The sequence below is a fragment of the Monopterus albus genome, unplaced genomic scaffold, assembly GCF_001952655.1.
Source record: "Monopterus albus unplaced genomic scaffold, M_albus_1.0 scaffold65.1, whole genome shotgun sequence".
Classification (NCBI taxonomy): Eukaryota; Metazoa; Chordata; class Actinopteri; order Synbranchiformes; family Synbranchidae; genus Monopterus; species Monopterus albus.
The window spans coordinates 974,339-987,441 of record NW_018127945.1 but is presented as its reverse complement, the minus strand read 5'-3'; the positions used below and the strand labels follow the sequence as shown (position 1 = coordinate 987,441).

General features: G+C 38.5%; 1 protein-coding gene across 1 annotated transcript in view; it reads left to right on the top strand.

The window, feature by feature from the left end:
- spon1b (spondin 1b) overlaps positions 1 to 13,103 on the top strand; it is a 166,239-nt gene that overhangs the window by 65,415 nt on the left and 87,721 nt on the right. The window contains exons 4-5 of the mRNA XM_020604298.1: positions 10,653 to 10,726; positions 11,774 to 11,896. Coding sequence (XP_020459954.1) covers positions 10,653 to 10,726; positions 11,774 to 11,896 — 197 coding nt within the window. The remainder of the gene's footprint in view (positions 1 to 10,652; positions 10,727 to 11,773; positions 11,897 to 13,103) is intronic.

Below are 13,103 nucleotides of genomic sequence, written 5' to 3'. Positions count from 1 at the left end.
GGGTAGCGAGGAGTGTAATGACGTGTACATTGGTGAAACTAAGCAGCTGCTTCACAAACGCATGGCCCAACACAGTGGCCAACTCCAGTGGACCAGAGTTAGCAGTCCACCTCCACCTGAAGGACAAAGGACATTCTTTTGGGGACAGTGAAGTCCAGATCCTCTCCAGAGAACATTGCTGGTTTGAGACAGGAGTTAAGGAAGCTATTTTTGTAAAAATATAACACCCCTCACTAAATAGGGGTGGTGGACTAAGACACAACTTGTCTTCCATCTACAACCCTGTTTTGAGATCTCTGCCCAAACATGCCCACCAGGGCAATAGGCGTTGGTCGACAGGGGAGGATCCACAGACAGGTAACGACTCTCACCGATACTGGGCTGCAACGACTCAGTCGTTAAGGGAAATTGTTGGTCTTTAAAGGACTGAAACACCACCGAGGGGGATAAATATCTCCAGCTCAGTCAGAACTGATGAAGCTTCTTGGATGAGAGGTGAAACGTCTTCGATCTAGAAATCTAAGTCCAGTTGATTTTTTCTAAGGTTTTTTCAGTTTAGTATGACCTGGATGACTGAGAATCTGCATAGACATGTTCTCTCAAATATTGTTCACAAATCTGTCTAAATCTGTGTTAGTGAGCACTTCTCCTTTGCTGAGATAATCCATTCACCTCACAGGTGTGGTATATCAAGATGCTGATTAGACAGCATGATTACTGCACAGGTAGGCTGGCCACAATGAAAGGCCACTCTGAAATGTGCAGTTTTATCGATCAGCACAATACCACAGATATCGCAGGTTTTGAGGGAGCGTGCAATTGGCATGCTGACTGCAGAAATGTCCGCCAGAGCTGTTGCCCGTGAATTGAATGTTCATTTCTCTACCATAAGAATAGTTTTCATGTAAGGTAGTCGGGAAGAAATTACATTTTTAGGGTAGGGTAAGACTTTATTGATCCAACAATGGGGAAATTCCAGTGTTCCAGCAGCAATAGAGAGCAAACAACAAAACACCACAAAAACAAACACCATAAGGACCTCCGAGAAGCAAATCAAAGATACCTAAAAAAACAAGACAAAACATAGCACTTGAGAGAAATCAAGAACAAGAATATTACTCCCACAATTAATTCCAGAATGGGGGAAACCCCTGTATATCAACAGCAGCAGAGACTTAACCCTTGTGTTCTGTTAAGGATCTTAACAACAGACACCATAAGAACAAGAGACACCACAAGGATCTCTGAAAAACAAATCAAGAATACTCCAAAACAAGACAATACAAGCATTTCAGAGAAATCAGGAACAAGATATAGCTCCCACAATCAATCCCACAGACAGAGCAGTCTGTGGTCATAGCGGCCTGGGGCGGCTGGTATGGGGGGTGGGGGCGAAAGTGTATGCATTCCTGACATTTGCATACAGTAGGTCCAGAGTTTTATTGTCCATTATCTAGCCTATCCATTTATTGATTTTCCCCAGCTCATTACAGAGGAAGAAACTGAAAGTGAAACTCATGCATCCTGATCAGTCATAACAGACACCAGTAGAAGTAGGGAGATTATGCTTCATGCCTAAAAAAAAATGTAAGGGTTCTATGGGAGGCGAGCATCTCTTGGATTCAGTGTGGACTGACTCATTTGATATAATGTAATTTTATCTGCAGCACGAGGTGTACATAGATAGCACTTCCAAAAATGCTTCCATTGTGTTTTACCAGTAAGAGTGCTGCAACACAGATAGTCTGGAAGAAAGGACTGAAATATATAGGTATAAATTGATCAAAACCAGTAGATAAGGTTTCAGCAGATAGAGAGCATTTTCATTATCTCTGTGGGGCAGAGCAGAGATAATCAAAATGTATGTTTTCACAAGATTATTTTTAATATGAACATTGTTTTAAAGAACTTTGAATGATTATTACAATGTTGCTTTGTGGAAATAAAAAGCCAAGAGTCAGCCTAAATAAATTAACACATATTTACACATAAATTTAGCATAGAAATAAAGGCTTAGGAATATCAAAAACACACACATTATCTGGCTTATACTGGTAAATATCCAATGCTTTGGGCCTATCACAAGCTGTGTGAAGTTGGTATTGTAGCTGGATGCAGCTAGAACAGAAAATTGTTGATGAGAGTAAAATTCATGCATCATATCACTATTGTCTCTGTGGTATAGTACAAATGTTAAAATAAACATTCAGAACCCAGTTATCACTTTACATAGATAAGATCATCCAAAAGTAATGAGCAGTCAGTGGATTAGTATTAATACTTATTAATGAGGAATAGAATGAATGTGTCAAATTATAAAACAGGAGAGAATGATCTTAAAACAAACTTGAACAATTTATGATTTCTGCAATACTCTCAGATTAAATCCATATTACAGAAACACATATCACAAGGTATTGCTCTGGCCTCTGATAGTGCTACAGATAAGAAAGCGGTAGACATAACAAACAGAGGAACAGTATCTAAACTGTATAAACTTTATCTCTGTCCTCTAGCAGTGGTACAGATAAAGTAAAATCACAGTGGGAAAGTGATATGGCAAAACCTCTACCAGCAAACCAGTTGGACTCTATAGTGCAACATACAAATTATCAAAATGTGTCAGGTATAAATTTACTGTAAGCAGACAAAAATTTTGCATCTGACATGTACGGGTTGATTACGCTGAATTCTAAAGTGTCAGATCTCTGTTGGCATGAATGTGGAGTGAGACGGACAATAATACATCTTTAATACATCTTTTATGGCAATGTCCAAAAATAAAAAATTTGGGGTAGGTGTTCACAATAGGTTATGTTAAATATTAAATGTGAATATATCACTATGTCCAAAGGTCTGTTTGATAGAAGATAAAATGGATAGAATTTACACTGCATTTAACAGCATTGGCAATCCTATCAGTGAAAAGCATAATTTATGAACAGGACAGTAAAGAAACCTAAATATTTATAATCAATGACTAAAAGACTTTATAGATCAGATTGTGATGGAGCATGCAGCTTCAGGCGTCTGAGTACAGACAAAGATACAAAAAGACTATATAAACAAAAGGTTTATATAGCTTAAGCGATTGTCATGTTGTGGGTGCGGGTGGACCCAATATGCAGACACACTAGGAGTAGCACACAAAAGGAGTTTATTTCTAACACAAAGAACGGGTTACTAGGTGGAGGAGAGGAGGAACAAAGGCAAAGCAGGTTCTGGACAGGACAGGCAAGCAGCGGGAAGCTGGGGATGGGGCAGGCAGACAGCTCTGAGCTGACAGGAAGCTAGGCGGGCAGGCAGCGTGAAACTGGAGACAAGGTAGGCAAACGATGTTGAGCTGACAGGAGACAAGGAAGGTAGGCAACATGAAGCTGGAGACAAGGCAGGCACGCAGCACAGTAGGAGAAGACATGTAGGGGGTGCCCCATGTCAGCGGTCTGGAGAAGCAGGATAGCGTTAAGGTAGGTTGGTCCCACAGCAGGAGAGAATGCTGAGGAGTCACACCCATGCTGGAGATCAGGAGAAGCAGGATTGCGTACCGGTAGGTTGGGCCAGCAGCAGGGGACAACGCAGAGTCGAGAAACAGAGAACTGGGACGAGAGCTGGAGTGCTGAGTTGGGGGGAACAGAGAGCTGAAGCTGAGAGCTGGAGTGCTGAGTCAGGGGGACAGAGAGCTGGAGAGTTGGGTAGTGTGTCGGGAAGCAGGTGAGCATCGAATACGAGGATGAAAGCATGGGTAAGCAGACTAGTGAACCAGCACTTGAATGAGGGAGAGGAGGAGTATTTATGGCAGATGAGTCTGGGGAGTAACGAGCAACAGGTGGAGGTGATGAGTAGTGATTACGTTAAAGGTGGGGAGAGACAGGGAATCGGGGGAAAAACAACAGAAAATCAGGAAGCTAGTCCGTGAACCATGACAGAGATGCTCTGTGCTGTGTAGGTAGTAAAGAATGAAGTAAAGCACAACATATGAAATATGTAGGATGTATAGGTTTTTGGTTAAAATGATGCAGTGGTCCCATGAAATTTGATGTGTAACCTCTGACTTATGGTCCTTGTGTGTGAATTTTTGTGTTGGCCGTATTTTTATTTTTTTCTTTATTGTGTGTGTATATTATATATTTTTTTTAACGTTACATAAGTATCCTTGAGCAAGATATCCATCCATCGATTATATACAGTATACCTCGTGTCCTGTAAAGGGTTGAGGGGTTGTTGGAGCCAATCTCAGCTGACACTGGGCAAAAGGCAGGGTACAAATTGAACATATCACTAGCCTAACACAGGGCTGGCACATAGAGACAGACAACCACTCATGCTCACATTCACCCCTACGCAGGGGTGGATCTAAAAAATTTTTGAGGGGTGGCCAGGCTAGGGTACAGACTCAGAGAAGGGTGGAGCATTTGGAATACAGTACATGTAAAAGATGAATTAAACCCTTAGAACTAGAACAAAATCAACGCAAAAATACTTCAGTTGCAGACCTTGCCTTCCCACCATACTCAATTAAGAAAATTAACTATTTAAAAAATATCACAACCTCTGCGACTCTGACAGCCTGGTGAAAAGCAAACAAAACCACTAAATCATCATTAACACCGTGTATATACACTCCAATTTGGCATAACCCTGGCTTTCAACTTCATAATAATCCCGTCTAGTTTCCAAAATGGCAACACAATGGAATCACTCACCTTCATCATTTATTTGAAAACAACCAGTTTATACCATTTAATACATTAATCCAGAAGTATGGAGTTGGGAGAGGAGAATTGCTCCAGTACCAACAGTTAAAATCCATAATTAAATCAAAGATCAATATAATCAGCAACCCCCTGCAACCTTCCAAATTCACAAACTCAAAGAAGATAATATCTAAACTTTATTAATTAATGTCAAATACAGATAGAACAGTAACATTACCAATGACTAAATGGGAAACTCTCCACCATCTTGAGCTGTAGAATCCCCCCCATCCCCGTCACTCTTTCTGCTCGGTAATGTTACAGAAGTCAACCAGTCATTTACCGATCTGTTAATTTCATTTATTTTTGTTTTATGAATGTGTTTACATATAGATCTGAGTGTGTATGTAAGTAAGTGAATGGAAAAGTATATAGTATAAGATTGATATTGCTTTTTTTCTTTGTTATTTTATTACTACAATCAATCATTTTTTATCAAACTCTCTTTTCATTCCTTTACATTTATACCCCTCCATTTTCCTAATGTTCCCTTAAGTAATGAATATCAGTCTGCATAGATACACACACACACACTACACACTACACACGTTCACACACACAACTTAATACCCTCAATTAATAATCCCTTTGGCTCTTTTATTAATGTTTGTTGTCTCATGATATATGTTATGCGCTTTGTCCTGTAAATGTGTTATTTTGTGTTGCAATGAAATAAAAAGATGAATTAAACCCATAGTGACCCATAGTCACCAATCAACCTAACCTGGCCTACGCAGGCTCGGTATATACTGTATCTGTTCATACCAAATAAAATATAATTCTATTGTGGAATCTCTCAGTGTCTCCATCAGGCATTATTATAAATGTAAGACTAATGTGCGCAATGCCCAGCTGGGTTGGAATGGCTGTATGGAAGAGCTACATGCTGAGACTAGAAGGGCTTTTGAAGCATGAGTTTACCAGGCAAAGTCAAATATGAACTTTATATAAATACAAAAAACATGCTAATGCAACTTTTACATGTGCCTTTAAATGTATAACAAATAATGAGAACACAGTGAGGTCTAAGGTCTCACTGTCAAGGAAATTACAAAATGATTTCTGGAAAGAAGCCAGAGTTATGAATAACTACATGAGATTTAAAGCTGGCTGGTGAAAAACCAGTCTATGAGTTCTTAGTCCACTCATTTTTGTTGTACTAGTGGCAGTAATGAAAGATAAAGCTGGCAAACTAAAGTGTTTGGGAGAATTGTAAGTCTATGCCCTCAGCCAGCATTTGATCCAAAATGCTCTATAGAGAACCCTACGCAGGAGGCTGGAATATCACATCTTTACCATTCACAGGCAGTTTAGCTTTAAACAAAAACACTGTTGTGTATCTTTTGCCTTAAAGGAAATTAAAGGAAATTAGATAAACACAATGGGCGAATTCCACAATTCTAAATATTTTAATTGATGCCTATAAAACTTTGGATCATGTCAATCATGAAAAATTATTTTACACTTTGTACCGATGAGGGGTTCCTATATTTCTATTGAGAAGTTAAATTTTCTCATATGCACATCGGACGATGTGGGTAAAATGGGGTAATTCTGCATCTGCTCATTTTCACGTCAATAATAGGGTTCAACAAGGTGGTATCTCTTTTTCTTTTAAACACTTAAGGATGGTGGCACAGCGGTTAGCACTGCTGCACTCACAGCAAGAAGGTTCTCGGTCAACACAGGGCCTTTCTGTGCAGAGACTGCATGTTCTCCCTTTGCCTGCATGGCTTCTCTCCGGGTACTCTGGCTTCCTCCCACAGTCCAAAGACATGCAGCTTAGGTTGACTGGTGAATCAAAATTGTCCCTAAGAGTGAGTGTGGGTGTGTGTGGTTGTTTTTTTCTAAGTATCAGTCCTGTAATAGACTGGTGACCTGTCCAGGGTGTACCCCGCCTGTTGCCCAGTGTGTCAGCTGGGATTGGCTCTAGTCCCTTGCAACCCTCGTCAGGATATGCAGTATAGATAATGGATGGATAGATGGATGAATTTGTTAGTGCAGTTAAATGTATATGCATAGTGTTTATTCCCTCGTCAATCACTATAAGTATGCTGATGACAGGCGCAGAGTGTGGCATTCACAAATGTGAGTGCCAATTGCAACAGCCTTTATAAAAGGCTGCTGGCAATATGAAAATATATAAAAATATAATATTTTGTTATAAGTAAAAGTCCTGCATTCACAATTTTAGTTCAGTAAAAGTACAAAAGTATTAGCAAAATATACTTGAAATAACAAAAGTACAAGTAGTCATTATGAGGAATGGCACATTAAGGTATATTCAATTTATCACTTTGGTTTTGGAGCTAAGGAGCTAGCTGCTGGGGATTAATAAAGTATTTTTTAAACAAATTAATCTGATTCTGAAAAGTAACCAAAGTTATCAAATAAATGTAGTGATGGAAAAGGTACAGTATTTGCCTTTGAAATGTAATGAAGTTGAAGTATGATGTAGCAGAAAGTGAAAATACTCAAGTTAATACAAATATCTTAAAGCTGTACTTAAGTGCAAGTTGTGTACATGTACTGAGTTATGTTCCACCACTGGCAAATGTTAGCAACGAAAAAAGTTCATAATCAAGTTTGGATAGGTTTGAACATATGAAACCCTTGGGGGTTTACCTTATGGGTAAAAAATTATAATTAAGTGGAAACTGAGTTAGAAACTGAACACTAGCTGCAGAATTTCAATTATAACTCCTTGCTTTCCTTCCTTTCCCCTTTAGTATAAGGTTGTGCACTTGTGCACTACTGGAAATGATATATTAAGCACTCTGTGACCTCTTTAGGGCCAGAGGGAAATGCAACAACAGTGTGAAAAGTTGCTTCCTCCTACACGTCTCTAGTATAGTATAGTCTTCTCTGATATGCAGCAGCCTGTATTGACAGGGTTTCAAAATAGAAATGAATAAACTTGCAAATTGATGCACAGATTGAACATAAACATATTGTGAAGAAGGGTCATATAGGAAGATGGGCAGCAAGTGTAACTGTTATGAATAGTTTCTGCTGAAGTCCAACAGTAAGAAAATGCACTATACTGTAAAAACCTCTTTCCAAAGAAGAAGACTTTATTGAACTGATTGATGAATTCATTTAAACAATTAAACCAACTGACCGTTAGGATTGGAACTTTAGGATAATTTACTTAGAACCATCTGGGACAGCTCAATAATGGTCTGTATATTTCACTTTTGTTTTTCAATTTCATGCCCAAGTAATCAACTCATGTTACAGGGTATATTGCACCACCAAAATTTATTGGAACATTATAACTAATAACTGCTATTTAATTTTTCCAGTCCCTCCTCTTCCTCCACACTCAGTGTTGTTAAGCTCACATTCATGTCCACTGTATGAGCTGGGGCCACTCTGAAGACCGTGTTGCTGTGAAACAAAAACTGCTTTTAGAAAGATAGATATGTAATTGCAATAGTCAAAGCTGGCTTGTTTACTGTTCAGAAACTCTGACTGTATTTGAAAGATGATACATGACATTTTTTAAAGTTAAGCTTATCTAAAGCTACTGTAAGATAAGTGGCTACTACAGAGGTTTTCAAACTGTTGGACATTTTTTTCCATGGAGTTGAGGGCAGGGGTGTTGCTAGACATAAAGCTGTACTACGGCACAGGCCCCCCATTATTCAAATCACACATTTTTTTGAATGTCTGCTGCATGAATGAAATGTGCTATCCATTGTGTTATGTGAACTTCCCTTGCTTAGCTCACTATTCCACTGCTGTACTGTTGCACAGGGAGAACATGCAAACTCCGCACAGAAAGGTCACAAACCCAGAACCTTCTTGCAGTGAAGCAACGCCCATTAATCTATCAACAAATCATTAATTTAAAAAAACACATGTGCACACACACATATAGACACAGTCACATAATTTTTTTTTTTGTAACTCACAAGGCCACATAACATATCGATGCTCCAGCTACTTCAAAACTGTCTTGCAGTGGATGGCTGGGGGTCACACACCTGTCTCCACAGGCACAGGCAGCTTCTTCCATACTTTCTCTTCTTGCCTCAGGTTCACCTGTTTGGTAAAGCTGTAACTTGAGAATTGAGTGAATTTGGGTAAAGAAAAAATGTGAAAGGGGTCTAATGACACCTTTGGTCGAGGGACAGTTGAAGGGGAAGCATGGAGGGAGGATACATTGTCAGGTGAAAAGTACAGATTCAAGTGAGCGCTCTAAAAGCAACAAGAAGGAAGTTAGTTGTCACAGTACCAACATTGCTCCTGTCTCCATATAAAGAACCCACAGTACAACAAAAAGGTGAGTGTGTTCTACCAGAGCAAAGCAGAAGATATCAAAAGACATTGGAAAAGTTAGTTAGTTAGCATTTTCTCCAGGACAGCCAGAGATGATTATTTTCTATATGGTGTGGTGCAAACAATATGAAATCAATTGAATCAAGTGTATTGTTAATTAAAAGATGCCTTTTATGTTTAATATTTGTTAAACTATTGTTAAAACCTCCTACACCAGACAAGTGTGTAAGGCATGAGTTTATGTTGACCTTTTAGGTGCGAGGCGCCGGAGGCTGTCCTGTGCCTTGCAATCTGAGTGTGACAGAGGGGATGCAAGGCCTGGTGTTCAGGGTGCAAGGATGATATGTCTGCATATTTTGATTATTTCTACTTTGAAGGCAAGGATCTTTCTTGTCTTATTTTGCTCTTTGCTCTGGAGACCTTTTACTTTCTATATGCACTTTGCAAGAGTAATAATTAAATCACCATAAAAGACAGATGTTGTTCTTGATTTTATTATTTAATAGCAGTAGTTAGTCTAGAGTCAGTTGGCCTTTTATTTGGTACACCAGGCTAAAACTAATAGTTTAATACAACAGTATTGCAATAAGCTATTCTTTATAAAGGTGATTATGTTTTTATGGAGGTTTTGATTAATCTGTATGATCATTTTGGAAAATGTACAGTAGTACTCTAGTACTACAGTAGGAAGAATTTATTGCAGGGTTGTTGGATTATGCTGCATAAATTTTAGCTAGGTACTAATAAACTGCTGAGAATATTTTAATGAATATTTTAGGCTTAATAGAAATTAGGCACTCATGAGCTTGGGTTTCTTTTCATTTATGTGTCCCTAGGATCTCCACAATGCATTTAAAGGGCTTGATATCACACCATCTTTCAGCTTGCAGAAAACATCTAATTATCTAACAACGTATAGCACTATAGCAGTTAAAGGAAGAATTTGATGTAGATATAAAAATGTAAGTGCTAACTTACAGTACATAACTATTAAATAGGAGTGTATCTAACTCTGTTGTGATAGAATGTAAACCTAAAAATCAATTGTAAAAGTGTTGCAACACCACAAGACCATGTTATTTCTCTGACAGTTTTTTTTAACCTTCTTTGTCACCTCAGGACTTCCATAGAAGTGGCACCACACAAGGTTTTGCAGCTTTAATATGTCCAATATGAGAAATACATATTTTGATTGAAGGGGAATTTAACTGGTATTGGTAAATCAATCTACTTTCATTGGGACAGTTTCATTTTCAACCATTATTAGCCCATAAGTTAGAATCTGGCTCCTTCTACAGTGTAGAGATCTATATTCTTGTTTTCGACTGTAATTGTATTGGTTGTGAACATGATAGCTCTGTTATATTTCATATGGCAGCAGTGTGATTTTGTTATGAGATTTGAAGAATATTCTGTTGGTTTTGTGACAAGATGTATTCCGTGTCTATTATGAAACCTAAAGGAGTCTGCTACCTTCCCCTGTTACAGGGGATTACATGAATCAGATATTTGGGAAAAAAGTACTGTATTTTCTGTCCAATACTCTTTTTTTGTTCCCCTTTTACTCTCATATTTTCTTTTTCTCTTCCATTCCCTTTCTCTTTGTGTTTCCAGAGCCAGTATTGTCCAGAAGAGAATCATCTATTTCCAGGATGAAGGTTCTCTCACCATTCGGCTCTGCGAGCAAGGTAATGCCAGCTGCCCATCATCTCTCCTCCTCCTCCTCCTCCTCCTTTTTGGCTGTGAATATTTTCATCCTTGACCAGTCATTATGGTGCCATTATCCATTGTTCTATCTGTTGTTTTTTCCCTTTTGGAGCAGAACAGCAGATTCCTTTCTATCATGTTTAAAAAAGACACAAAGCCAGCAAAGGCAGCAGGAAACTGAATACAAAGGTTTATGGAGCTCATGGGAGTCTGCATGGAATTTAAATATATAATAGTCTTTCACCACGAAGGAGAGTCACAGCTTTTATATTAACTGTGACTTCACTGTTGAGAAAAATGTCACACTAGTTTTGGAAAGCTGTTGGCTCCTGAATAAACATTAAACTCATGTCAGACAGTGAGGCGCCAGGACTTAGCTCTGATGCACACGTTTATTGTACAATAAAAACCATACACAGACAAATGGCTTTTCAAGCTTTATCTCAGGAGATTTTTACTTTAATAAAATCTTCCTCTCTTCACCACAATCTGATTTTCCAGCCAGTCAAGCCACCCTGTTTAAATTTGCTGACATAAGTTAGGCACCCTCAATGTTTGACTCATCCTGCTATACCTTAGATGTCAAGTGAGGATTTCATCTGAATAATTTGGTGTCTCATAAATATTCAAGTGTACTCCCTTTGACCTATCTGTGCAAAACATTGGTCCAGGGCACTATCTGAATAGTGTTGTCTGAATAATTTGGTGTCTCATAAATATTCAAGTGTACTCCCTTTGACCTATCTGTGCAAAACATTGGTCCAGGGCACTATCTGAATAGTGTGCGTCAAGGCTAATTATCATTTAAATACGAGTTTTTACCAGGATGTAATTTTGTGACACTCAGTGGTTCCAAATTGTATTCATCCCTTTGGTAATATATGCAGGTGTATATTTGTGTCAAAGCTCACACACCTACCTATCTGTGTCATCTATAATTTATTGAGTTTGTGTATGTTTTCTGTTCTTAAATCTCTATGTATAGGTGTATGACTGTGTGTGTTGTCTCATTCATTGTCTCCCTGCAGAGCATGTGCTCGGTGAAGCCACAGGAGCTCCTGCCATAGAGTGCTGCGCCTGTGGAACAGCTAAATACAGACTCACCTTCTATGGCAACTGGTCAGAGAAAGTGCACCCCAAAGACTATCCAAGTGAGTTCAAACCACACAAGCACTAATGCATGCCTGTACACTGTGCCCATTCACCATTTAAGTGAAGAACACAATGTAGATCCAAATGCCAACTCATAAATACAAAAGAATTCAGCCTGATAAAAATTGTATTTAAAAAGGGTTGGTCAGAAAATATTTTACAGAAAAATGGCACGAAAGCAGTAGCAAGCATCGATAAGATTAATGCAGCTGCACAAGGTATACTAAGTCAGTGGTCAACAACTGGCAGCCACCAGTGAGGGCGGGGGTTAAGTATTGGCTTTGCTAACACCTTGGCAATTCAAGTCTTTGTAAAGTAAGCTTTGAACTAAGAATATTCTTTGTAGGATAAGTTATTTTAGAAATGCAGACGTTGGTGTTATATTTGTTCAGAAAAAGATGTTTAGACTTTCTCTTAAAAACACATGCACCTTATGTATGCATTGCTAAAAATGAGAATCTTGTAGAGGACTGGAGATAGATATTTTATTGAGACCTCTCATTTTATAATTTTAAATGTGTCCACATAACTGAGGATTTTTTGTTGTTGTTGTTGAAAACACTGAAAAACTATTGATGTGTAACAGCCTGGACCTCTACTCGGGAGGATGTTGAATGACCGGATGCCCTTCTATTTTAGTTCAATACAGCTATTCTACATGAACAAAGATATAAATAACTAGAGAAATGCATTTCCTGTTGAAAATGTGTGTACATGCTGATATGCTGAAGGATCACCCTGAAAAAGCCTGAAATCAATTACTGAAACAGCTGAAGGATGAGAAGAAATGGCTGAAGTTCTTTGTTGAATAAGCTAAAGGATGAGTGGCAATAAATACAAGCAGGAATATCCTTGAAGATCTGAACATGTTGATACCTGAGTGGCTTTTCCAGCTGAAAGCATGCTGAACTTATTAAGCTGTGAAATTTTTCCCACTGGTCCCCACAAAGTAAGTAAAACAAGTAGGTGTGTGTGTGTATGTGTGTGCGTCAGAGTAGTCCTACACACTGAGGACTACTAGAGTGTGGCAATTGAAATGAAACATATAATGTAAATGGCAATTATGCAAAAAAATGTAAAAGATATCAAAAAGCAGTTTACAGAAGAATAACTGAAGACTTGCAGAATAGTTAACAGCTGAAATGGTGTTTTTAGCTGAAGGTATTAAGATGTGAAAATTTTGCAAAATTTGCTAACAAAAAAAAA